General features: G+C 43.5%; 2 protein-coding genes across 2 annotated transcripts; one reads left to right on the top strand and one right to left on the bottom strand.

The window, feature by feature from the left end:
- On the top strand, nucleotides 1-9,688 carry TRPV2 (transient receptor potential cation channel, subfamily V, member 2). The gene is made up of 15 exons (XM_010074410.1): nucleotides 1-239; nucleotides 889-1,022; nucleotides 1,362-1,514; nucleotides 2,213-2,353; nucleotides 2,825-3,123; nucleotides 3,567-3,743; nucleotides 4,178-4,336; nucleotides 4,461-4,556; nucleotides 5,084-5,154; nucleotides 5,862-6,027; nucleotides 6,784-6,850; nucleotides 6,938-7,245; nucleotides 7,621-7,739; nucleotides 8,507-8,601; nucleotides 9,277-9,688. Exons 1-15 carry the CDS (start codon nucleotides 1-3, stop codon nucleotides 9,405-9,407), a joined length of 2,355 nt encoding a protein of 784 aa, XP_010072712.1. The 3' UTR covers nucleotides 9,408-9,688.
- A 14,455-nt stretch (nucleotides 9,689-24,143) lies between these two features.
- On the bottom strand, nucleotides 24,144-25,833 carry GSG2 (germ cell associated 2 (haspin); the record flags this gene model as incomplete). The annotated part of the gene is made up of 1 exon (XM_010074411.1): nucleotides 24,144-25,833. A coding segment is annotated over one exon (1,690 nt), but the record flags the coding sequence as incomplete, so codon positions are not given.
- Between the last annotated feature and the right edge of the window lie 45 nt (nucleotides 25,834-25,878).

Here is a 25,878-nt window from a genome sequence, read left to right on the forward strand (position 1 = left end):
ATGGATAATGCCACAAATGGGCAGCCAGGCCCAGGTCAGAGGAACAGGCTGGTAGGATTGCTAGAAACAGATGACAGTATCCAGGAAGATAAACCTGTATCTAGTAAAAAGGAAGAAAGATCAGGATATGGAAAGAAAGGAGAGCCACAGCCTTTGGAGACACCTTATCAGAAGGAGAGCAGTAACTTTCCTCCTAAAGTCAAGATTAATCTGAACTATCGGCCAGGACTTGTCAGCAAGTGAGTAGTAACTCTTGGGTATGGGACAAGGGTGGCATCCCTGTTGATCTGTGCTGATCCCTGCTGGCAGGGGTCTGTAGACTTTACCAAAGCCCAAAATAAAAGTGACGATACAGGAACATTACAGGGGTCTGTTGGGAGGTAATTAAAGGGGAGATGCTAGCTCTTTCCTTCTGCACTTGGAATGTATGTGTTTGGTGTGTGCTGTGGTGTATTTTGCGTATATCTGGTCTAGCACCAAATAAGCCAGGCTGGGTGTGAGAGCAGCTTAGCATGGAGATCTGTACAGCTGAGCTGGTCCTGCCAGGGAGGGATGTCAGCTAGCTCACAGTGCTTCTCACCATGTGACGGGACTGACTCTGGTCCTGCAGCTATCTTGGGCTTCTCTTTCTTTGCACTCTGGATGCATTCCAGGGTTGCACATCAGACTGGATCTGGGAAGAGCTCCAGCTGATGGAAAGTGCAGCCACTTAAGAGAATTCTGGGAAATAACAGCCTCTATTTTTCCCTTGACTCAAAAAAGAAAATAGTTTTTTTCCTGACGAACTTTTCTGCCTCCGTCCTTTCTTATGCCATCCCACTAGAACTTATTGCACACTCTTGTCTTCTGCTCTCCAGAACTTCTTAACGCTTTGCATTTCTTCCGTAGCCAAAAGGACCCCAATCGCTTTGACAGAGACCGGCTCTTCAGCGCAGTCTCAAGGGGCAGCCCTGAAGCACTAGATGGTTTACTTGAATACTTAAGGAGGACCTCCAAATTTCTCACCAATTCTGAATACACAGGTAGATTCCTGTTCAGTGCTCCATAAACAGGGTTAGCAGAAGCAGTGCTTGTTAATGTGTGAGGGAAGCAGGGGACCCGCTTGTGGTTTTTCACTTTCTCCAGCTCTCTGTCTATTCTTTTATTTTCCCAATGTCCGTCTGAGGATGGAGAATGCCATTAGTTACATATATCATAAGGCTTTTGCCTCTACTGCAGACTAAAAATACTGAGAAAGGCCTTTAAAATGACTATTGTATTTGGTCCTATGGTGACAGTTGGGTTCTGGGCACACAGAATTGGGTGTTTGCAGGTGTATGCAAAGCACATGTGCAACCCATTCAATGTTCTTTTTCTGATAGATGCAAAGACTGGGAAGACTTGCTTAATGAAAGCCCTGATGCACTTAAAGAATGGAAAGAATGACACAATCCCACTTTTGCTGGAAATAGACCAAAAGACACAGAACCCCAGGCCACTTGTCAATGTGTCGTGCTCTGATTGTTACTACAGAGGTAAGGTTTCTGTTCTCATGCTGCGTCAGAGCAGCTTCCCCATTAGACAGGTGAGATGTGCAGGTACAAGGAGAAAGAGGGGAACTGGAGCTTGTGCTACACTGCCGTTCCAGAGTCCTGGTGCAGTTACAGTAACAGCCTGCTCACCTTTTAGTTCTCATTTCTGATTCTGGTACTGCATCTTCTTCAGTCTTGAATGATACACTTCTGCAATGTGGTTCTCAGTTTATAAAACAGAAATGATACGTGTTTAATAACCTAAGAATACGAGAGGATTTGTTTAGGAAAGCTTAAAAAGCACATCTAAAATGAAAAAGAAATAGTATATTGGTGTTAAAGAATGAGTTCTGCCAGTTGGGTTATCCTTTTAATGGCAGACGAGCAGCGTAGTCGTGCACATGTATGGTTGTCTTTATCCTCTCATGGCTGCTTGGGATCTCAGTGCCAGGCAGGGGTAATTGTCTGGTCTTGCATTGAATTTCTGATAGTCTCAGGGCTTTGGATTCAGTGTTTGCAATGTGCTTTTCCAATGAACATTGATGGAAGTCGTCAATTGCCACCCACCCCTGCCCAGCCCTGAGACTGCAGAAGTGCTCTGCAGAGCTTACAGCGCTTGCTGAATGGCGCTTTGCCAAAGAGTTCTTGCCCTGTTCACTCTGATACTGGCACCGAGTGATAGGTTTTGCTTTTTTCCTTAGGCCAGACAGCACTCCATATTGCCATAGAGAAAAGGAGCCTAGATGTAGTGAAACTTCTAGTAGAGAATGGAGCTGATGTCCATGCCAGAGCCCATGGTGAATTCTTCAGGAAGAAGAAAGAAGGAGTTTACTTTTATTTTGGTGAGTCAGTGTGGGACATGTTCCTTTGGGTTTTTTATTGCCTTACTGTATGTGATGCCGCTAATTCTAGTTGGGTTTGCCCCTCTGTGTGGGTTGCCATCTCCACTGCCCTGTAATCAAGCTCTTGATTTATTTGAATAGCAGGATCCTTTCACAGACTGAGGTGTCCAATGAGCACTTGCCATTGTCTTTGGTTTTATGTATTTAGTCCCATCTGAGGGGCTTCAGACAGAGACAAGGACTTGGTTGGTTTAGCCAAAAGTGTTTCAGCTGCCCCCAGATATAAGGAGTAATTGTTTACTGCAAAACCCTTTCTGGATCTAGAGACACTGAGGAAGAACTTGTTCTGTGTTTGAGTGGTAAAACTGTAGGCTAAATATATTTTCCTAAAATTGTTTGGTTTTTTTTTTTCTTTAATTCTTTTTTTGCTTTGCTCTGCGTCACCTCCAAATACTCTCCTCATCTCTTCAGGTGAACTTCCTCTCTCCTTGGCTGCTTGTACCAACCAGCTTGAGGTGGTGGAATATCTTCTAACTAATCCCCACCAGAAAGCCAGGCTCCAGGAGCAGGATACCCAGGGCAACACGGTCCTCCATGCCCTGGTGATGATTGCAGATGACACTAAGGAGAACACCAAGTTTGTGAGCACAATATACGTTGACATCTTGAAGACAGGTGTGAAGGTTGACCCAACAGTGAAACTGGAGGAGATAGTGAATTATGATGGATTAAATCCTCTGCAGCTTGCTGCCAAGACAGGCAAAGTGGAGGTAAAGACAACTAGAGGGAATCCCTGGAGTTGCTGAGAAACTGTACCATACATCCTCAGCATAGCAGTGGGGCTTGTAGGAGCCTCTTGCACCCAACCCGTAGTAATGAGCCTGGCAGTGGCTGTGCCCCAGGAGATGATAAAGGAGGCCTACTCCAGGCCACTCCATTTAGTGTTCTACAGAGCCTCAACTGGCTGCTGCTGCTCTCTGTCCCAGCCAAGACAGCTGGTCTGGACTGAAATTGGTTCTGCTCCTGGAAGAGCTGATACAAGGTGTAGATAGATTGCCTGCTTTTAGCCAGATGGTCTGGTGTTTGGGTGTATCAAAGTGTATAATGCAGAAAGCCGGGTGTCCTGCATTTGAAGGTGATTTGGGTATGCTTGTGTCATTCTACACCTTCATTACATACATGTTTTTCTGGTATGTGTCCGGCTTCTCTTCAGATCTTCAAGCACATCATCCAAAGAGAGATCAAAGACCCGGTGTACAGGCACCTGTCACGCAAGTTCACCGAATGGACCTATGGACCTATCCACGTGTCTCTGTATGACTTGTCCTCTCTGGACAGCTTCGAGGAAAACTCCGTGCTGGAGATTCTGGCATACAGCAGTGACACACCAGTGAGTGCTTTTACTGAAAGTCAAAGACAACAACCTTTTTTTTCTGCCTTTCTATAGTATTTCTGTATAATTATGCAAATTGTTTCAAGTTAATGTGGTGTTTCACATGATAATTTTTCTGGAAAAGAAATGCATAATGGAAGTATTTGCATATTTTATTATTTATAGTCTGCTTGGTATGCCTGTGATAATCTGTAATATGAGAGAAATTTTTGATTCTTTGGTTGTCCTAAGCCTGGATGTGTCCAAAAACCTTCATGAAGCCAAGCAGAAGTAACTTCTTATGGGATGGTTGATTTCTTTCATACTGAAAGGCCTGACGGAATAAACCTTAGCGATGCCCTAGTTGGAGCCACTGAACTCCAGATGATCCTCTAGTGAATTTGCATTCCTGTTGACACAAGGGTACATTTTCCTTGTTTGTTTTTCCATAGAATCGGTACAAGATGGTGGTTTTGGAGCCACTGAACAAACTGCTTCAGCAAAAATGGGAAACATTTGCTTCCAAGAGATTCTACTTCAGTTTTGTCTCGTACTTGTCATTCATGATCATCTTTACAGCCATTGCATACTATCAGCCCTTGCGGGTTAAGGTAGGTCCAATCTTCTTTTATCTGGAAAGGCCTGAATGGATGGAGCTAAGTTCAAAAGGTGTGGGTGGTTATCATCACTGCCACTGCCTGTCATCAGCATCTTTTTTTTTTTTTTTTTTTTAAGCCTTCATTTCCAGTGGAGTTCACAACTGGAGGCTTCCTGTGGGTCTCTGGACTGATCATTATCCTGCTCGGAGGTGTTTATCTCATCTTTGCTCAGGTATGGGAATCTCTTGTCTAGTTTAATTGTAAGAGAGAAAAAAAGGGAACTCTCACTGATGTGGAGGCAACTGATTGAATTCTGACATCAGGATGTGCATGAGTTGATGACAGGAGGGAATCCTGCTCTGAGACACTCAGTGTCATCGCAGTTTGGCAGTGACAGGGGTGGCACAAGCCAGGTTGCTGGGCAAGAGGAAGAATAGGTTCACAACAGCAAATATTATGAGAGACTTCTGTGATTCATCGTACTAAAATGGATCAGTGGCGTTTAACGCAGTCTGTTGATAAAGACATTGGGCTGAGCCATGATTCAGCCCTTGTTTGTCCTTGCCTTTTATAAATAAGGCCTTTTTTTTCATCTTGGAAGGATGACTAGCTGAAATTTGGGATCTTGAAAATGAAAGCATGAAGAGGAGCTTATGTAGCAAACCTTTACCCCAAGCAATAGGCTAGGCTGGGCAGGAATCACTTTCTAGCGTGCCTTGGTTTTCTGATGGATGGCTGCCATTGGTTTTTCTCTAATAGAGTCTGTACTTGCGGAGGAGACGCCAGTCCCTGAAGACTATGTGTTCTGACAGCTGCATTGAGATCTTGATGTATGTCTCCTGAGGCTTTTTGCGCTGTGAAAGCATGGGTGAAACTGGTTCTCTGCTGTGTGCAGCTAAGTTGCCCTAACATTACTAGAGAGATGGTGAGCAGGAAGGATTGATTTTCTGCCGCTGTCTCCTCTTTCCGTCCCTTCCCTACTTGCTTCTCCCAGATGCATCTTGTCATGATAACCCTTTGTTGTAATGGACTTTTCTGGGTAGGATCTGTCCGTGGATTTGTGGCTGAACATGGTGAAGGTCAGACCCTCAATTATTCCACAGTTAAGAATGGTTAAGAATATTTATTAGAAGAAGAGCTCAGCTTTCAATCATACAGTCACTATGGCTCAGATTTGCTCAAAAGGAAAATAATCTCTCAGTTTTCTGAGGAGAAGTGGGTATAGATGCATGTGTGTGCATGTGTCCAGAAGTGTTAAAAGCCTTTTCCATTTTATATCAGTTATGTGAGTTATATCAAGCAGTTTAGAGTTTCTATACCATGAGATTAACCAATTCGTAACAAAACTGCAACAAACTGTGGGTCTGGTTATAACAGGATTTGCTTATATAAACTCTGTGTCTGATTAACTGCCACTTTATATGTTGCATGTAGCCTTGCAAAATGTGTTTGCTTTTCCTGGCAACAGGAAACAGATCTGCAAATGGGCCTTTGTGTTGAGGTAAGTGACTCTGTCACTCATTCTCCTTTTCTCCAGCTTCATCCAGGCTTTCTCATTGCTGCTGTCGGCGGTCCTGTATGGTGCAAGTTCAGAAAACTATGTGGCGGTGATGGTGTTCTCACTGCTTTTGGGATGGGTGAACATGCTGTATTACACACGGGGCTTTCAGCGCATTGGGATCTACAGTGTCATGATACAGAAGGTCAGTACTTGGAAAAAAACCTCTGTATGCAAGGCTTTTGGGTGTGAGGAACTAATAGAAGTCCTGCAATTACTTTTCTTCTCTCAGGATAATGAAAATCATAAATGGAGTTGATGTACTGACTATGGAAGTAAAGAAATTGCAGAAGGAAATTAGCTCAGTGTCTTCAAGGAAGTACAATTGTGGCAAACCACTAGTTTGCCATCTTCTAATATAGCAAGTGAGAGCAGCTGACACTTCCCTGTTTGTCATAAAACAACTCAAAACTAGCCGTCAGAACCAGAGCAAGTTCCCAGAACTGTTATGCTTGGGCTGAGAAGTGTTTCCTTGTCCGTAGAGGAGTCTGGGACTAGAAAGGAGAGACAAAGCAGAGGTGAAATGAGGGGACAGGGAAGACTCCTGATCACCACTTGTGTGAAACCCAATGGTGATAGAAAGGAAGGAGATGTGTGTGTTGAAACAATTCGGAAACAGCCATAGTGGGGAACTGACATGATACTGATTTGTTTCAAAGAACCTGTTCATACTGATGTAACAAAGAAGTTCATGTAGTACCCTCGGATTAAGATACAAACACTGTTACTTACCTGAGGAAGCAGTTTAACATGTATTATAGTTTCTTAAACTGGATAAAATAATTTTCCAACTTGCCTTCAGTGTTGTTACTGAGGGTTGGCTCATGATGTGTGAGAACAGATCATTCTGGTGATTTCATGTGAGATAAAGAATGGCTCTTCCTCCTGACTTGTCTTGCAGACTATCCTGAGAGATCTGCTGCGTTTCCTCCTGGTTTATGTGATCTTCCTCTTTGGCTTTGCTGCAGGTAAGGATTTACTCAGCGTTAGGTTATAGACAGGGCTGCAAGAAGTCAGTTTTTCTGAGGAGGATTCAAATTCTGTTTTTCTCATAGCTCTGGTTACGCTGATGGGGGATGCTCCTTCGATGTCTCAGAACAAGTCTCTTGCTCAGATGGAGAGCGCGGGGAGCAATGCTATGTACGGTGGGCTGCTTAGCGTCTCCCTGGAGCTCTTCAAGATCACCATTGGGATGGGCGACCTGGAGTTCCAGGAACATGCCAGATTCAGATACTTCGTCATGCTCCTGCTGCTTCTCTTTGTGATCCTCACTTACATTCTTTTGCTCAACATGCTGATTGCGCTCATGAGTGAGACTGTCACAGATATTTCTGGCTATAGCAAAAGCGTCTGGAAGCTGCAGGTGAGACGTGGTGCTGCTCAGCAGTTGTGTCATGGCCCAAACTCCTGCTTGAGTCTCATAACATCACAGATGACAGTGCCTGTCTCTCTCCTGTGCCTCACCTGTAAAATTCTCTTTTACGTGAACTTGCCACTCTAAGGGTAAATCCTAACATCATTTTTAGGTTTATTTAAAACTCGTGCTGTTTAGATGGCTACTAGCCAGTCCAGATGCACACTTAAGTAACTTGAGAGGGTAACTGACTGTTAAGCTAAGGAGTGCTTTGGGATCAAGTTCTAAAGGCAAAGTAGTTGCTGATTGGGGAAGATTTAACTGAAAAGAGAGGCTGAGCTCTGTGTGCCCTGTTTTCTGTCTGACATGGACTTCTTCTTTCAGAGGGCTATTGCTATTCTAGAAATAGAGAAGGCCTGGCTGTGGCGCCAAGGTGGGAAGAGGAGATCTGGCTGCTTCGTGTCAGTGGGCCTCAATAAGAAAGATGAGAGATGGTGTTTCAGGTAAGACAGATGTACCATACCGCTTCCACTCCAGCCTGGTAGCGGGTTCCCATGATTCATAAGCTGGTAACCCTGAGCCGCCACAGGGAATTTCAGCACTGACTCAACACAGTGACTTGACCACATGTTCCTGAGTACATGCAAATTGGTGATTGCCATGCTGGAGTTTGAGAGCTAGTTGAGCTCCCAGCGTTGTCACCAAAAGATGTCCTGTTAACCCACGTCTGTGCAATCGGTTATGGTGGCAGGGAGTCTGCAAGGATGCTTTCTGTGCTGCTGCGAGTAGGGCTGTGCCCAGAGCAGGCTGTGCTGGGAGGGATGGGGCTGGTGGCCCATCGCTCAGGAGCGCACACGAGGTGCCAGCACTCTTCCTCGCATATTGGGGCTGGGAGAGCAGAGGAACCTTTCTCCACCCAGCGAGCTGAGCTGCAGGCAGCACTTCTGTAACTCTGGGGTGTTACAGAGCAGGTACAGAAAGTGGAACCTTGGAGCCTCTTTGTGTTAAGTATGCTCCCTGGGAGGAACTGGAGTATTTTAAAATAGCATAGACCAGCACACAATATACAGGGGAAGAAGATATCTGCCTCATGGAGCTTAGACTACAGAAAATCTTTACCCCAAAAAAAGCTCTGTAGGGTGTTGTTGCTACAGCCAAACCATTTGGACTGTGTTGGCAGGATGAGCTGGGTTGGGATGCTGTGGGACAGTGAGATACGGACTGAAATGCTGTGCTCCATGCACCAGTGTCTTGCATTTTGTCTCTCCAGAGTAGAGGAACTCAAATGGACAAATTGGACAAAGGATGTGGGAGTTCTTAAGGAAGAACCTGTAAACACCAATGATTCAGAAATAAATCCAGAAGGTAAATAATGAAGAAGGGTCTTCAGTATCCTTTTAGCTTCCTGCTCAGCAACTACTCTTGGCATGTTATTATGTCTTTGCTAACAGAAATTTTAGGCAGGCCAGCTGGCTCATTAAATTGCTTCCACACAGCATCCCTCAATAGTAGCAGCATCACTTGTGAACTGAAAATAAAGAATTAGAGTAGGTATGGACCTGGGCAGAGTTTGGGAACAAAGAACAAGAATGAAGGAGGTGCTTTTTGTAGGAAAGGTAAAATTTAGGCCCGGTCATGCTGCAAGTGTTAATCACGGGGCTTTTAGAGCACAAATCAGGGCATTGACTTGTCAAATGGCAACTTTGTCAAATCCTGCCTTAGATAATTGTGTTTGCTTCCCTTGTTACACCTGGGAAGCAACTCTGTGGAAAATGGAGAGCTATTACTTTCTTTTGAAATATTTTGTTCGCGTTGGCAGAGTGTGGGCAGAAGATCTCCAGATTTAAACACGGCCTCCTGCTCTTCCAGTGTAGGTTCTTCCTAGATGCCAGATTTCTAGGAATGGGGTGGTTGCATCTGGTGTATAAAATACTATCTGGTGTATGTTGGGTTTTCCATAAACCTGCGCTCTTCTAAAAACTGGGTCCCTTTGTCAGCTTCCTGCTGACAAAGGGCTGCTGTTTTTTTCTCCTGCTGTAGAGACAAGATCATGGAAACGGATGCCACAGAAACAACTGAGATCAGCTGTTTCAGAGGAGCAGTCACTATTGCAGCCCCACCTATCAGCAACTGAGATGATGCCTCTTGAAGGACAAACCAGAAATCTTTAGCAGGTTTTCTGGATTTCAACCTTACTTCCCTCTTCAAAGGAGTAGCTCTTCCCATGGTGGCTGGAGGAACTGAAGGCATTATCAGTATTAAAGTGCATTTCGTCGAAGACTGTGGTTCAGCCTGTGGCTTTAAATATTTTCATGCACTTTAATCATTAATTTCCTCTGAGGAAACTATTTTTACTCAGCTTTCCTCTCCCTGACACTTTGTTATTACTATGTCTAAAGGTGCAAGAGCAAGATCACAGAGGCAGTGGGGAGTGGTCTTTGGGAAGGCAGTGCTTTCTGAGCTGTATAGAAACAATGCTGTTTGCCATAGAGGAGCAGAGCATTCTATCTAAGAATGGGTTGACTGTTATTCTTTTGTCACAAGAGACTGTACTGAAGTGCTTTGGAATAAAGAGTGTTGTAGAGGCACAAAAAGTTGGTAAAGATGGAGTTGGCTTCTGTGCGTGCCACTGTCAGTGTGAGACATGAGTGGACAAATAGTTTTCAGTCATCAAGTGCCATTCTGAGTCTTTGTCTCAGTACCTGCAATGCTGGGTGTTTAGCCCCCATCAGAATTCCCATTTTACAGTATTATAATGAAATCGTTTGCACGATGTGCACGTTTGCTTAAAAGCGCAAAAGTGATGTGGATTTCCTGGACCTGTAACTTCACATGGTGAATTTCTGAAACATCTGTCTTTCACAGGTTGCTTTGTTTCTGTAGAAAATGGCAGCAGAATGCTGTGCAGGGCTTCTGAGAGACAGATGAGCCAAAATGCATTGTGTGGTTAACGTTTCTTGCTGCTCTTAGTGGGCATCCTGTCTTGCTTGATTACAAGGACATCATTGCTTTTTGTAATGTGCACTCTGCCGCAGGCAGGATGGGGAGCATACTTTAAACTCTGTGGAAAAGAGATAAAAATGAGCTGTCTCACTTTCAGCCTGTATTTAAAAATAATAACATGTAGTATTGCTGTAAGCTGTCAATATAACAACTTTACTTGATTGAAAATGTTCATCCTTGGATATATTTTCAGAGCTTCAGCCTCTCTCAAAAAGGAAGAGAAGACGTGATCAGTGTGGATTATAAGGCTGTATCAAATTCCTGTTTACATTTTACCCAGCACTGTGCTGACCTCACTGCCATGCAAGTTAACTCTTGTTTTTCGTGACTCGCGTCAGTTTATGCAGCCACGTCTGAAAATCTAACAGCTGAGGTTGCACTGGATGCATCTTTCAGACAGGGAATGGCTGGTGATAACTCTGAAAAAGCTGCAGACTACAAATGTCTGCCTTTCTGTCAGTAAGATAAACTATGCAATTCGAGATCTCCTGTCTCTCATTTCTACTCTGAACAAGTGAAGCTAGGAGGTTTGTCTTTTGGAGACAGCCATCTTAATCCTGTTGCTTACTACGTGCATGTGAGTGGCAGCAAGAGCTTTGCTTTTAAAACTTATTCCCTGTTGCTTCAGACGGGTTTTTGTTCTGTGCTGGACAATTCCCTCTGCAGCTTCACTGCATTGGGTCTCTGAATTGTAACAAACTTTTTTCACTCCAGCTTCTGCTTTATGAAGCCTTCAGCTGCTTTTTCCATCTATGGCTTTGTCCTAAGTGTTCCCAAGATTTGGCAAGGTGCTTGTATTGCACAAATGGATCATCTGGCATATGGTAATCTATTGCTGTGCTTGATGGTTTGCTGTGGTAGGGAAGCTTTGAGATTCTCAAGAAAAGCAGAATCTGATCTGCCATCCCTGCTTGGAGTCTTAATAAACAACAGAAGAGAAATCTCACTGGTTGGTAGTGTTTTTGATAGCTGTGGGCTGTGACAGCTTTCTTTCAAGATAACCTGCCTCTCCAGCCTTTCCTTGAACCTGCTTCTCTTTAAATCCCTTTCTTAAGCTTGCAGTGTTGGTTTATCTTTCGATCTGCATTAAAAATGTTCCTAAACAACTAGTGTCCACTGTGAAACAGGACCATGGCATTCCATATGCTTCACAGTCACGCCGCAGACCACCCGTCCCAGCCCTCTCAAGGTGATGGACAGCAGGCAGGGTCAGGTTGGTCAGGAGATTTGGCAGTGCCCAGGCTCTTGTACCGTTCTTTGTGCTATGGAAAAAAGGAGATTTTTGAGGGGTAACGACTTCTCTGCAGTGGGGTCCCTGCTATAGAGCTGGGGTGAGTCAGTACTATTGAGATTACTGCCAGTAGCCTCCCAGTTTTCCCTATCCTTAGTGCACGAGGCTCCTCTTTGGTTTCGCCGTCTGAGCCACTTCCCATTTTGGTCACATTACAAGCAGGAAAGCTGGCTGGGGTTTATTTTGTGGAACGTCTGCAGTTCCTGGCAAGAGGAAGGACTTGCAAAGTGATTCATAGCTTTGAAGGACCAACAGGATTTTGGGATCCACTCTTAATGGATCATAATGTTTTGTCAGGAAACACTTCAGTCATTTGCACAAGAAATTATCAACAGATGAACTGCCCTCTCCCTTCTACCTCTTGCGACAGGTAAACCCCCCTGCATGTGAATCCATCCCTGTGCAAATCAGGAGCCTTCTGAGAAAACAGAAACCTTTTGTAAACGTGAAGGAAAAGCTGCAGGTTCTCTCCTCGGTCTGCTCTGTGTGTTGGAGCCATGGAGACTCCAGCCAGGCCCCAGGGAAAAGACACCAGCAGCTTATTACTGTCCACGCAGGGTTAGGGATGCTCAAACCCTCCCCTCTGTGATCTGGTCAAAGCTGCTTGGTTCCTGGCAGGGTCGGGAGATTAATGCAGACTTTGTTGCTTCCGAACTCCTCCTCTCTTTGAGCACAGTGTGCCTGGTCAGTGCTCCCTGTGGCCCCTCTGCTGGGCTCCGGATGTTTCCCACTGATCTATCTCGCTGCTTATCTGTGTAATTTTCTTAAAAGAAACTTCATGTCTGGTTTGTGTGGTTCCCAGTTCTCCATAAGGCCATTTTTCTCAGAAGTATAGGTAGAAGCAAGACTTTCTTCTTCCTCAACTGCTTTGCACGTTTTATTGTTGTTCTTTTCCCCCCCGTGTTTATTTCAAAGCGTGCTCAGAAGCTGAAGTCAGTCTGTGTCTCCGTCGATTCCCTCTCTCTTCATCTCTTTGTGACCCCATTTGCAACTGAGCATACTTTCCGTTGCCTCTGTAGCTAGCAGAAGGACTCTTTTGAAATGTGACAAGCAAAAGGGCTCAGACGAAGAACAGATGCTTTATGTAAGTCTCCATAAGCTGCAAAGAGCTATTTCTGAAGCGAAGCGGCTGGCAGATTCCTCAGCTGGCCTGTTCCTGTGACGAGCTACCAGCTTTGTTCTTCTTTGCTGTATTTAGGAAATTTCATTTGTTGCTCCGGGACTAAAATGAAAATAAAACTAGAAATTAAAAAAAGAAGACAATTTAAAAGAAAACTGTTCCGCTTTGCAACCTCGCGTCTGCTTCAGCAGCACAAATAAAAATGGGGCCAGATAGGACCAGGCAAAGCCTCAGAAAGGCATCACTGCGGCTGCCTCGCGGCTGGCACCCAACTGGCACTAAAATCTGACTGCAAAGAGTGTTTTCTTCACTTCCTCTTTTGTCCTAATCTCTTTTTTCAGTTCAGATTCGTGAGACGTGGAGTGCTACAGCATTTCTGGCCTGGGAGGATGGGTGTCAAAGGGTGTTAAACACAGGGAGTCCTTAGAGGAGGAGAGTTAGAGCCTGGCTAGAAAGCACCTGTGTGGTTTGTTACGCTCTTTTCTGAGCATTCTTGGAAAACTTACACTTTGGGGCAAAGAGAACCATGTCTCTGGAACGGCTTTCACCTCCTCCCCTCCTTTCCAAGCTTTTGGAATTAACCCTTCTGATTGCTCAGCGTTGGCTGTTTCAGGTCCAGATGGCACTAATGTGTTTCAGGTGACCAATTGTTCAGCGTTAGACGGGCTGCTTTCAACCCTGCAGCAGAGTACTATTGGTGTAGAAGGTAAACAGCAATCTTTTATTTCATCACTACCTTTTGAGAAATAAGGAGAAAGTGGCTGACCCTGTTTCTATTGCATCCTCAGGTACGCAGGGGGATGCTCTGGAACGTGAGCTCACACAAGCTGGTTTCAACGTGCAGATTTTGGACACGGTAAGTGTTCTGCATTTAACTCCGCTAAACGGTGGTGTGCTGTGCTGCTGCCTCAATACTTGTGAGGAATGAGGAGATGTCCCATGAGAAGTAACGGTGACACAGACGTGTGAGCCCTATGTAGTCAAATCTTCTTTGCAAGCCACTCCTTGCTTTGAATGTGCCAGATAAGTAAAAATAACACTTCTATATAGTCAGTCAGTAGTGAATTTTATCTTAGGATGGGATTTATCTCATGTGACCCCTGTTCTAACCACTGCATGCTTTTTATTCCATTGGCTAGAAGAGCTATCTCCAGCTGACAGCTTTGATTTTGCTGGCATTCACATCTCCAATGCACAAGTCAGGAGCTCTGTTACTTTGCAAATAAAATAATTATCCTCCTCAGAATCCCCTGGCTTAAAGCCTCCATCCACTCAGGACAAGAATGATCTCTGTCCTTGTCAGGAGGGGAAAACAGTGGATTGTGAGGAGGCTAATGAACATTTAGCAGTCTTGGCTGCAACGACAATACTGATACAATTCTGGGGGAAAAAAAAAAAGTGTCTTGTAGTGAGCATGTGCAGCTGCTTCTCTGGTGCTGGGCAGTCACCTTGTCTGTCTTCAGTGTCTGGCAGGAGCTGCCCAAGCTACAGGGTCCAGGAAAGATAAACCTGAAAATAAAACCGCTTTGCAGAGTGCTAGAGATCACTAGCGCTGGCAGTTGTCCTGTGTTCATCTCTTCTGATTTGGAATACATTGCTTCTGCAGCAGCATAGGTTTGGTGCGGTGGGCTTTTCCTCCAGGCAGAGCGTGTGGTGCTGATAACGTGTGCTGGTTTTGCTCCTTGAGTGAATGCACCAGGGTACAGCATGGCAGTGGTGGACACAGAATGCGGACCCCTGGTCGTGTACAGCATGAGAGGGAAGGTGGTGGTGTTTCAGGATGGCCACTTAAAACAAGCCCTGCAAGGAGAACAGGTACTGCGCTTCACTCGCCCGGGGCCGGTCAGGTCAGGGGGGTTGCACACATCTCATTTGCTCGAACAGCAGCTGTATTTTCTCCTCCAGATGTACTTACACCCTTACACAAGCCCCCGATTTAGCCAGATGTGGATTACACAGTCTGTGTTTGCTCCGTAATGCTTTGGGAACATCGTAAGAAATCATGAAATTTGGAAAAGACCGGGAAGAAATTTACCTAAGTGGGGGGTGTGCTATATTTATGTTCTGTTCTCATGGCTCATGGGCAAAGAGGTCGTCAGCTGTGGTATTTTTTTTTTCCTCTGTCAAACTGTTGAATAATGAGTTTGTTACTGCTAAACTGGTTACAGGATCTGTCCCTGAGGATGGCTGTAATAAAATAAATAATAGGGGAATGATCCACATATAAGTAGATATGTGCTGTTTTGTTCTAAAAATTGCTGCAAAGGACGTTAATTCTACAAAGCTATATATAGACAATTCCAGTGAAAGAGCTGCTTCTCTTTTTCTGGAGCACAGGTTGGATCTTATTTTGGCTCTGAGCTCTGCCCACTTGATGTGAACCACGATGGGGTGACAGATCTTCTCCTTGTTGGAGCTCCATTTTATCACATTCGAGGGGAAGACGGAAGGGTTTACGTCTATCGCCTGGAGACAGAGGTAAAAACACTGGCAGCGTAAACACTCCATGTTGGGGATTTTCCAACCATGCCTAAGTAGTGACAAATAAAACATTCCTCCTTTGCACTCTCACTGGATGTGCTCTCCCTGTATGGTAGAGGACTGCAGGCTGAAGCCAGCAGTCCTGTCTTAGTCATTAGAGTCATTAGCATATAAAAGAGAAATAACTAAAGAAATAAAACCCTTCTGTACCTAAGGTGTACTCTCATGACAGTGTGCGAACATCATCTCTTTTGCCTGTACATAGGCAATTTGTTGGTGCAGACCTTGCTCTGCCAAGCAGTGTTCTTTGCAATGCTTCCAATAAATGTGTGCATGGGTAGCTGCTAAAAATTTGCTTCCCCAGATTTGAAGAAAACATCTTTTGTGGGCCTAGCTACAGGATCTGCTACACAGGATATAAGTTAGTTGCATCATTCTGAATGAGAAGTGAGCTTTAACCGCAGACCAGGAGAAAACCCTCTTTGGTGCACTACTAAAATTTGCTCAGGACACGTATATGATGGTTGGAAGCAGAAAAGAAGTCTGGGCGTTTGTTAGAATTCAAATAACGTGCCCCCTCTTGTGGCTTATTTCAGAAATAGGGTGGAGCAGATGGGATGGGTTCTGTCGTGAAACAAGCTGGGGATCATAGAATGAATCACAGAGTCATTAAGGCTGGAAAAGACCTCAAGGATCATCAAGTCCAACCGTCAACCCAACACCACCTAATTCACTAAACCATGTCCTGAAGCACACATCTACACGTTTCTTGAACACCTTGTTGGCATCTTCGAGCTGGAGACGACGACCTTGTGAAGCAAAAGTTTGTCCTTGGTTAGTGAGTGGAGTAAAGCCTTTGTGAGTTCTTCGCTTCTTCGTATCAGCAAGGCACAGGATGATTGCCTATTGCCTTTGTACAAGCAAGATGTCTGAGACATCCCCAGGCCTTCCCTTCTCAGGGCCTTTGAGTCAGGTGTTTGTAGAGCTGGGGTGGTGCTGGCGCAGTTGGTGCAGGTGTGATTCTGGAGTTGGGGTTCTTATCAGGGAGGTGGTTCTAGATCACGTTCTAGCTCGCTTTGTGGTTCCAGATCAAGTTCCAGATAACTTGCTGGATCTAGATAATGTTTTAGAGCAGTTTACAGTTCTAGATCATGTTCTAAATCCCACGTTAGATCACTTTATGGTTCTAGATCTAATTCTAGATAATGCTGTGGTTCCAGATACCATTCTAGACATAATTCCAGATAACTTCATGGTTCTAGATAGCATTCCAGAGTTCCCCCTATCTTGCTTTATGGTTCTAGATAGCATTCTAGATCTAATTCTAGAGCTCAACTCAATCTGCTCTTGATTTAAGAAAAGAGAGTACTTCAGTGTGTCTGCTTGCATGGGGCTGTCCAGAGACACTCCTGTGGGATCCTTCTCAGTGCAGAAGGATCAAGCTTTTGTTCCCAGAGTCAACTGGGATCTTGAACTATTTATTATATTGTTCGGGGCTTTATTGTTCACATTTAAGCATTATCAATGTGCAGTAAGATTTCTTTTTTCATGTAAGAGCTACTCATGCTACATTTGCTATAAGTGGATTTCCTTCTTGGATGTTTTTCAGACTGGTTCATTCACCTTGACAGGACATGGAAAGGTGCAGGTGACCTCTCCTTTTGCAGGGTTTGGGTTTACAGCAATGGGGATGGATATGAGGATACTGCAGCTGGAGCCCCCCTTGACGATCAGCTTTCACAGTTCCTTGGTGTGGCAGCTTTTACATCTTTAATGGTGATAAAGACAAGATCAAGAGCTCTTCTTCTCAAGTATGAGTCGTGTTGGGAATTGCCTCCAGTACACCTTGAGAGGGAAAAGCTTGTGTTTTTGTAGCAAGAGGCTGCCAGGAAGGACTTCCGCATTTAATTTGCATTGATGGGTGAGAAATTTGCAGATATCAGATGGTTTATGTGACTCCACAGAGCTGCTCCTTACCTGTAATTATTCACCTGTCTGCTTAGGCAAAGGAGCTGGATTCAGGTGCTGCCTGTAGAACAGCACAGCATTACAGGAAGTTAAGAGTCACTATTTTGCACCTCAGGAGTGTTACAAAATCATCCTCACAGCAGCCTCATGAAAAGAAGTATATTTTCCCAAGGACAGGAGAGAGATGCTGATCTGTATTTGTTGATGTTTCCTCCCCTTTTAGAGAGTAAAATCCTCTGAAATTTCTTCAGGACTCCAGTATTTTGGACAATCCATTGATGGTGGCTTTGATTTCACTAATGATGGTCTCCAGTAGGATCACTGGAGAATGTGATGGTGCTCTGCTAGGCAGTAAGTGCTATTTTTTCATGTGCTGGGGAAATGCTTCAAAGACAAATATAGAATCTGTGTTCCAAGCACTGTGTAATGATTCTATTTTTAATTTACCAGAGGGACATAAAAAAGTCTTTCCCAGTGCTAGAAATTATATAAAATGGAAAGCCTTTAGTTCAAGTTGCGAAGGCTTTTGCCTTTGTATGTCTAAAATTTGAACAAGTACGAGATAGTGAACATGAACTGATGAACATAGCACTAGGTCTAAGACCTGCCATTCAGCACTGATAAAGGAGGTTAGCAAAAAAAAAAGACTGCACCTCATTTTCAATCAGACATCTGGTAGCTGAGTGACCCGTGGAGTTCACAAAGGCTAAGACATGGCAGGCAATTTGATTTTGTTCTTGCATTTTGTATTTGAAAACAATTTGTAGATAAAGAGAGAGGCTGAACCCCTGGATAATGTGTTTATCTAATGGAAACATAAACACCGTGTTTAATTCTGAAACTCGAGCCATATTGGTGTATTTTGGCGGTCTGTTCCTTCCGACTCTTGGGATTTTGTGTGTTCTGAACATTCCCAGCAGAAACTGGAACTTCTGTAAATAGCCCAGCTTGGTCCAGGTGAAGTACGGTGGAAATACTGAGCAGTTCTTATTTTTGCTGCCAGGCTTTCTTAAAACATTTTTCCTGTAATGTTTTAGTTCAAAAATTTATATTTGATTCTGTTCCTTATCTGTTCTGCACTGACTAGCTTGAGACCAGTTATCCACTTTCTCACCAGCATGAGATTCAACCCTGAGAGAATCCTAATTTTCCAAAATAACAGCATCGTTACAGCAAAATTGTGTTTGATACAATCTCAGCTTTACCAGTGTCTCAGGAAGGTGATAAGTGGGAATTGTGATTGGACTGGAATCTACAGTCCTAAACTGTCCTCGGAAACTTGGCACTCGGGACAATTTCTGGTACATCTAACAAATAATACCAGCCGTCAGAAATGCATTTTCAGGTAATAAAACACTAGCAAAGAGCTTTCTCTCTTTCCAGGATGCAAACCTTTTACTATCAAAAATAAAAAGTGTTGTTTTCGTAGCCTTTGCATGTCATCTTCGCCCCTTGCTCCCTTTCTAGTGATCAATACGGTTTTCTAGGTAGACTTCAGGCCCAGGTTTTCCCCAAACCAAATACTCGTATCTTGTTAAGAGGATCTAATCTCTAAGGTCCAACCTCACATCTGCTAAAAAATTGCTTTGCTTCTGACCACAACATTTCTCCCGAGCCTCTGGATAAAATGAGATGAGATGCCACCTGTGACGAAGGCAGATGGTTTCTGTGTTTTGCGGGGTACTTTCCGGATCCTGAGCTCTCCACTGGAATTTAGAACTTACATTCGTTATTTGTGTGTTTGGTAGTAACAAATATACAATTTTCTAATGAATGTATATATTATTATTTTTTTTTTAGTTTCAAATCGATATTTGGGAGGCTGTGAACTTCTAATAAACTTAAAGGTTAAGTTCAATATCCTGTCTCCTCTCTTGCAGTTTAGCAGCAGGATTCCTACAAGCTACTCCAGCTCATTTTCACAATTAGTCTGAAATCCAAATCACAGCTTCTGAAAAAATTCCAGAAAGCTCTGTAAAGAGCTTTTTGCTACTTAATAGGAGTCTTTACCACAATTCAATATTTAATTAGCTGTCCATAAAGCACAGGACAGAGAATTTAGGACAACATTTAGCACTGAGCAATAACGAACACTAATTGCAACAGTCGCAGTACTCTTAGGGAATCTGATGTTGATGGTATGTTTATTTCCTAAGAATAATTAATGAGATTCTTGAGTGTTGGTCAGCATTGCTTAGTACTTATGCAACCAACATCTAATTATTAATTATTATCGAACTTCTCTGGAAACATCAGACACAGACCGTAGATTTTTATTGGTGAATAAAACTATTGCTAAAGGAAATCACCTCGTCTCTACAGACCAGCGTCCCTGTAAGCTGGCACAGCATAGCAACATATTGATTCAAGAAAAACATATAATCTCTGGAAAAGGAATTAATAATTGCTTTGTGGCAATCCAGGGGTAAACAACTGCCATTTCTTTATCACCACCTTGTCCCCAGTGAAGATTTTTCATGTCGTTGCTAAGAGCCCTTCTCCCGGGAGCTGAGTTACAAAACATGGTCACTTTAGGACTGACTGATCACTAGAGGGCCCTGTATTTCCAACTTCTCTTTAAATCGAGGTCATGGGAATTTTGGTTTTCAGAGAATGTATTTATATACGTAAAGATATTCTGAATCTGCTACCTTAGAAAAATTAGGACTGTTAAAATTTGACTTGTTCTGCGTTGCTTTCAGTTGCCTTGCAAGAAGGACTGCAACAAGAGCGGCTGCACTGCTCGTTTAACTGTGACAAGATTCTGTAAGTCAGAGTAGTTGTATTATCCAGGTTTTGTGTTTAGCATTCATATAACATGTCATGTTTGTGCATAAGATGGTTTGTCCGAATTCTCAGAAGATTTGCTGTCCCTTTGTTTACGTTACTCTCCATCCCGTTCATCCTTCCCATCACGTTCGTGCAGCGCTGTAACTGTACGCCTCCATGGGCGTTGCTGTGCTGTTCAAGGAAATCTCAGAGGAAAGACCAAGGTTTAAACAACTATAGTTATTCTAAAATGACGATTCTGGCATTCAGTTGTGAACATGTGATTTTGTTTTAGGCTGATGCACCGTTTACATAGCCTTAGACAAAACAGCAGGCATCACTTCATTGTAAAAAATTTACCCTGCAGAATCACTGAAAAGCTAATCAAGAGGAACAACGTTTAAAATCTGTCTTAATGTTAACCAGAAATGGTGAAATGCTCTGTAGTTTGGAGATGACTGCTTTCAGTTTTAAGAAGGAAACATTTTCCTACACACCCTGAAGAATATTGAATAATTAATTGGGCTATTACACTGTCCTGTATCTGAAAGCATTTGGAGGGAGGAGTTACCAGAACAGAACGCTTAAGGCCTCCTATTAAACAACAACCCTTAGAAATTACACGTCACCCATCTCATTTTTTGTCTGCTTCTAAAAACGAATTAGTGGTGGGCCACAGTAAGTAAGGGACCATGAAAGTTTCACTAACAGTGATGACTCGTATTTGACAACCATGGTCTTGAACTATCCTAAAAACTGACATTTTAAGAAGGTGACTGTTGAGGTTAGATCGCAGAACAACTCTTCACCTAGCAGCAGACTGCTGAAAGAAAACCCAGTGCAGACTGCTGTTCATTCACTACCTAAATAAATCTTGAAGTAAGGTCCAGGGGAGGGAAGGAGCATTTCGGTTGTTAGGACTAGAGACTGAATACTGGATTTATCTGATTTAAGACTTGCCAAGCTTTTATGGGGCTATTTGTACCTAATTTGTTTTATAGGAGCAGACACAGACTGAGCTGAATTTCTCAGTGTGTTTTTATTCAGCATTAAAGAGCACTCCTATTGTTGGCAGCCATCGTCTCCGGCTATTCACTGTGGCCAACCAATACCATTAACTTCTCTAGCCTTATCCTGTAACTGCAGAACTGGGCATCCAGTATTCAAGAAGACAACTGTAAGTAGAGGTCATTATTTTTACTTTTTCCCTACCTCTAAATGAAATTTTGAGTAGGTGCTCTTGCATCCTCTAGCTCTACAATTAGCCCAGAGCCTCTAGTCTTTCAAATTCATCATTTTCTCAAGGCAAGAGATAACTTTCATGTTCCTGCACTTTACTTAATGTCTAATTTCTCCAAAAGGTAATGACAAGCAGGAAATACATTAGCCATCACATTTTAACAGTACCCTGGTGAGTTAAAGAGTATTTACAGGGTAATCGATATTTTGTTGTGTCTTTCGCTTCCCTCAAAATAGGCAAAATTCTCAGTGATTTGGCAATTAGATGAGAGCATATTCCAAAATAAGTCTGCAATCACTTGTTAATATCACCAAGTGGGTATTGCTATATTCACCACAGAACACACTGTGAACTAGAAAGGAAATACCAGAATCCCTACGTGGTGTCCATGCTGTTTGTCAGTCACTGGTTGCACAAAACTGTATTTGTCTTGTTCAACCCTCTAAAGCATTTGGATCCATGTGAAAAATCTTTCCTTATGATAATTTTAGCTTTGCTCGTACTTCATTATTTCATTAAAAGGTAGAGCACCCTTTAAGGTCCTAATTTAAGCGTAGTACGTATTTAAAAACTTGTGTTTTCTGAAATGGCAGACTGGGTTCTGACATCCTCCTTCCTTAGCAGAGAGAGCAGATGAGTAACATATCTAATCCAGCTCTGTTCCAAGTAAAGCTTTCCTTCCAAAGGATTGGGATGAGAACGTATGTTCAGGGCATTTCTCTGGGTTAGGTGCTTTCTAATGTGGGAAAGTTACTATTCAGATTCCTGTCTTGTCACATTCCTGCCATTAAAATTGATGGCAACTGACTAGTACACAGCATTTTTTAAACAGAGCACCTTTAAAAAGGAAATGAGAACTCACCTCTGGCAGCACAGTTTAAGGGATACAGTTTCTGTATTAATTTAATGTCCAGTGTCATGAGGGGTAAAAGCTTTACATTTCAATTCATAAAAGCAATACTACCTATTCACAAATTAGCGTTGGTTTGTGGGGAAACATTTCAAGGCAACGGCAGCTTTCAAAGTCTGCAGTAATAAAGGGCTACTCCAGCACCATGTCGCCAAGCGGGCTGGCACCTCTCCTCTCATTAATTACTGTCACTCTGCCTCCATCCCTCTTGTACAGCCAGTATTAGCCGTTGTCAAACCATGGAAATAAAGGACCACGGCAGATAACAACATTGCTTCATCCATCCTGCCTTTTTTTTTTTTAAAAGCATAATTGAAAATAGCACCATTCTGGCTGAGGAACACATCCTTGATGTCAGCTATGCATTCACTGCCGTCCTTACCAAGTAAGCTTTAAGAATATTCAATTACATTGCATTACTTTAGTCAATTAGAGAAAAAATGACTAAGAAGATGCCTAGTAGCATTCCAGTACAATTTCCATCTTAATTTCAAGCACTGCAGATTGTCAGGTCACTTTCTGTGGTACTAGACAGCAAAAGTAAAGAGTCTGGAAGACAGAACAATAAAATCATAGGCAGGGGGGTACCTAGGGCCTCTAACACCTTAGCTTGTAAAAAGTAGACTTCAGGATGGGTTCAAGGATGCATCTGACTGATGATTGCATATATAGACAGACCACATAGACAGCATTCCAGTTATAACAAACCTGATGACGCTACCTCTTAATGCGTCTGGGTCAGTGGATGTACTAATTTTTAATAATAATTAATTCACTTTTCACTTAGTTCAATTTATTGTTCTCTTTAGACCAGTTTCTTCAATGTATGTGAATGTTAGCGAAGGACTTCTTGAAAATAAAGAATTCAAATTTAATGGAAGTAGAACTTCAAATTTCGGTTATCTGATCTATCTGCAGTCAGGACTAAAGAACACTTATTACCTTGTGCATTCTCTCCTGTAGATAAAATGGAGAAAATCGCTTTAATGCTACCATCAAGCTACAGATTTGGGTTCCAATCAGTACACAAGGTCACAACATAATAGCGGTCAAAAATGCATCAGGAACACAGGTACTTTTTCTTATTTTTTTCTCCTAATCCAATACCTCTTCGTGAGCCACGAAGATGGTCAGAGGCTGGAGCATCCAATCCCTCTTCGTGAGCCACGAAGATGGTCAGAGGCTGGAGCACCTCATGTATGAGGACAGGCTGAGAGAGCTGGGGTTGCTCAGCCTGGAGAAGAGAAGGCTCCGGGAAGACCTTCGAGCAGCTTCCAGTGCTGAGAGGGGGCTACGGGAGAGATGGGGGGGCTCTGGATGGAGCATGTAGGGATAGGGTGAGGGGTAACAGTTTTAAGCTGAAGGAGAGTAGATTTAAACTAGATATTAGGAAGAAATGTTTTCCTGTGCGGGGGGTGAGGCAGTGGCCCAGGGTGCCCAGAGAAGCTGTGGATGCCCCATCCCTGGAGGGGTTCAAGGCCAGGCTGGATGAGGCTTTGGGCAACCTGGGCTGGTGGGAGGTGTCCCTGCCCATGGCAGGGGGTGGAATGGGATGGGCTTTAAGGTCCCTTCCAACCCAAACCAGTCTATGATTCTGTGATCATTCCAGGTACAAATTTTGCCAGATTGAACAAAAATTCATTTTAAAAATTAAGTTAAAAAGTGGGTTTTTTCCCTTCTCTGTCCCCAGCTGTGCTAAGAAGGTTTACTTTTGTCCTCACTGTCCAGAATTGTATTTATTTTTCTTTTTAAAAAAGCATTTGTAAGAAAGACAATATAGTAAGGAAAGAACTTTTAATAAAAATCTCAGACTAAAAAGGTAAAAAAACTTCCGTGGAACTCAAAACATTAATTGAGCCTGAAGAAGTCTTCCCCCGCCCCCCCCTCCCCCCTTTTTAAACATCAACTCTGTTCTCTGCCTGCTATCACCCCTCGGAAAAATCTTAAAGCAGAATATTATTTTGGGGGGTTTTATTAGGCATTTTTGGTGGCGTATTATACACACTGGTAACCAGTCATAACACTTCTTCATTGTGCCAATGTTCAAGAAGATCATACGTAAGAAACAGCAAAGGAGAAAGGTCGTATCAGTGACTTAGTTCTCGGAAACACTGCCCTCCCTTGCTCACTGGAAGAGGCTGCTGTTTTGTAAAACTTCATTGGCAGACTCAAAGGTTAGTACTTCTCTATGGAACTTCCCGAGCTGCTGCTTTATTTTCTTCAAGGCAGAATTTGATTCTTTTTTTCTGTAGCAAACATCTTTCAAAAGTTTACCTGACAAGTAGTGCAGCCAGAGGACGTTGCTGTGTGGGTGATAGTCAGTCCAGCTGTTGGAATTCTCTGCTTTCATTTGCCTGTAGATGTCAAACTGGTAGTCCCCTGTGCCTTGAAATAGTTCTTCTTCAGTGGAAAGGTCACAAAACACGGTTAACCCGTCCTTCTCCAGCCGAGACAAGGTATAGTCTATGATGTTGACATGAATCCCTGCTGTGGGGATTGTGTGCGTTTCCCCATTCAACACATAATCGAGCTCCTTTACATCAGTTGTCTTTACCAGCACGTTCCCCCAGTGCAAGTCTCTGTGCTCAAAGGCCAGTTCCTGTTCTGCCACAGCCAGGGAAGCAGTGACCTGGTGCAAAATGCTTTTTGCTGATGCCACTGAACTGAGCTTTTTCCTCATAGTCTCCAAGTCACTGCCTCCAAATTCAAACTCCAGAACCACAAAGAGCTGCTCATCGTCGAAAAGGTCTGGCCGATCGTTTTCTGATACCATTGCTTTGTGGTATTTGTCCCAGGCTTCCAGGAGGTACTTAGGATAGGCGCCTTGAACACAGTGCACCGAGTACAAGCTGATGAACCCAACAGTCCTGTTCGCAGACTCTTCAGACAGAAGACTGAGTTCTTTTGAAATTATTATCTCGGGCAGAATCTCTCCAAAACTCTTTTGAGCTTCACCATTTACCCTTTGAGTCCCTTCAATGGGTATTATTTTTAAGGCCACAGGTCCTCTCTCACTATCAATCTGGAAGACCTCTCCAAACACCCCTTCTCCAATTTTCTTGCAATCTTTCATCTTATCTAAGGGAATGCATTCCTCAAAAGTGATAGGCCCCTCCTGCTGGCATTCCCCAAACACCTTCTCTGCATCTGTAAACATGAGCTCCAGGATAGAACAGGAATTGCTGGGAGCCAGCAGGAGCATGGAAGAAGCAGACTCCTGAGCCTTACCGGCAGCTAGAGTCCCTGGGTACCCTGAAAGCTGGGATTTCACAGAAGGGGAATTGAGAATGCTGTCAGTGAAACTCTTTTCTGTGGTAACTTTCTTCTTCTTATGGAAGGACAAAGACGACCGAACTCTACCATAGGAATAGGAGCTATTGAAGAATGAATGGTCATTGTCTCTTACATCTACAGACAGCTCCAAACCAACATTCTCCATTCCTTTTTGCCTCATCGGGGGTCTGAAAAAGGAGTTATTAGGCTGCTGCCGGCTCTTTTTTTTGTGCCTTTTTGGACGGAGCCTTGGTTGCCTCCCCCAGCGGCTGGCACTGAAGCCGCTGATACAAGCTTTTCTGCAGCTACTTCCCTCTCCAGAAATGACCTTGGTCCTTTTATTTTTATTCTCCAAGACTCCTTGAAGGCCCAAAGGAGATAGTGACTGCTGGCAGGCAGGTTGAGTATCTACCTTTTCGTTGCATTTCATGCTCCTCAGCCACACTGGCACTTCTTGAGGGTCCAAGACCACCAGTGGCATAAGCTGGCACTTACTGGTTTTGCCTCTCTCACAGCCCAAGCTTCGTTTTCTTGAATCTCTCCTTAGATCATCACACAGTTTGTCCACAGTGGTACTGTCAAGCACT

Source organism: Pterocles gutturalis, unplaced genomic scaffold, assembly GCF_000699245.1.
Source record: "Pterocles gutturalis isolate BGI_N339 unplaced genomic scaffold, ASM69924v1 scaffold17342, whole genome shotgun sequence".
Lineage (NCBI taxonomy): Eukaryota > Metazoa > Chordata > Aves > Pterocliformes > Pteroclidae > Pterocles > Pterocles gutturalis.

Coding starts and splice junctions, on each gene's coding strand:
- TRPV2 (XM_010074410.1), top strand. CDS start 1: ATGGATAATGCCACAAATGGGCAGCCAGGCCCAGGTCAGAGGAACAGG. Junction 240..888: donor CGGCCAGGACTTGTCAGCAA/GTGAGTAGTAAC, acceptor TTTCTTCCGTAG/CCAAAAGGACCCCAATCGCT. Junction 4,557..5,083: donor TTTATCTCATCTTTGCTCAG/GTATGGGAATCT, acceptor TTTCTCTAATAG/AGTCTGTACTTGCGGAGGAG.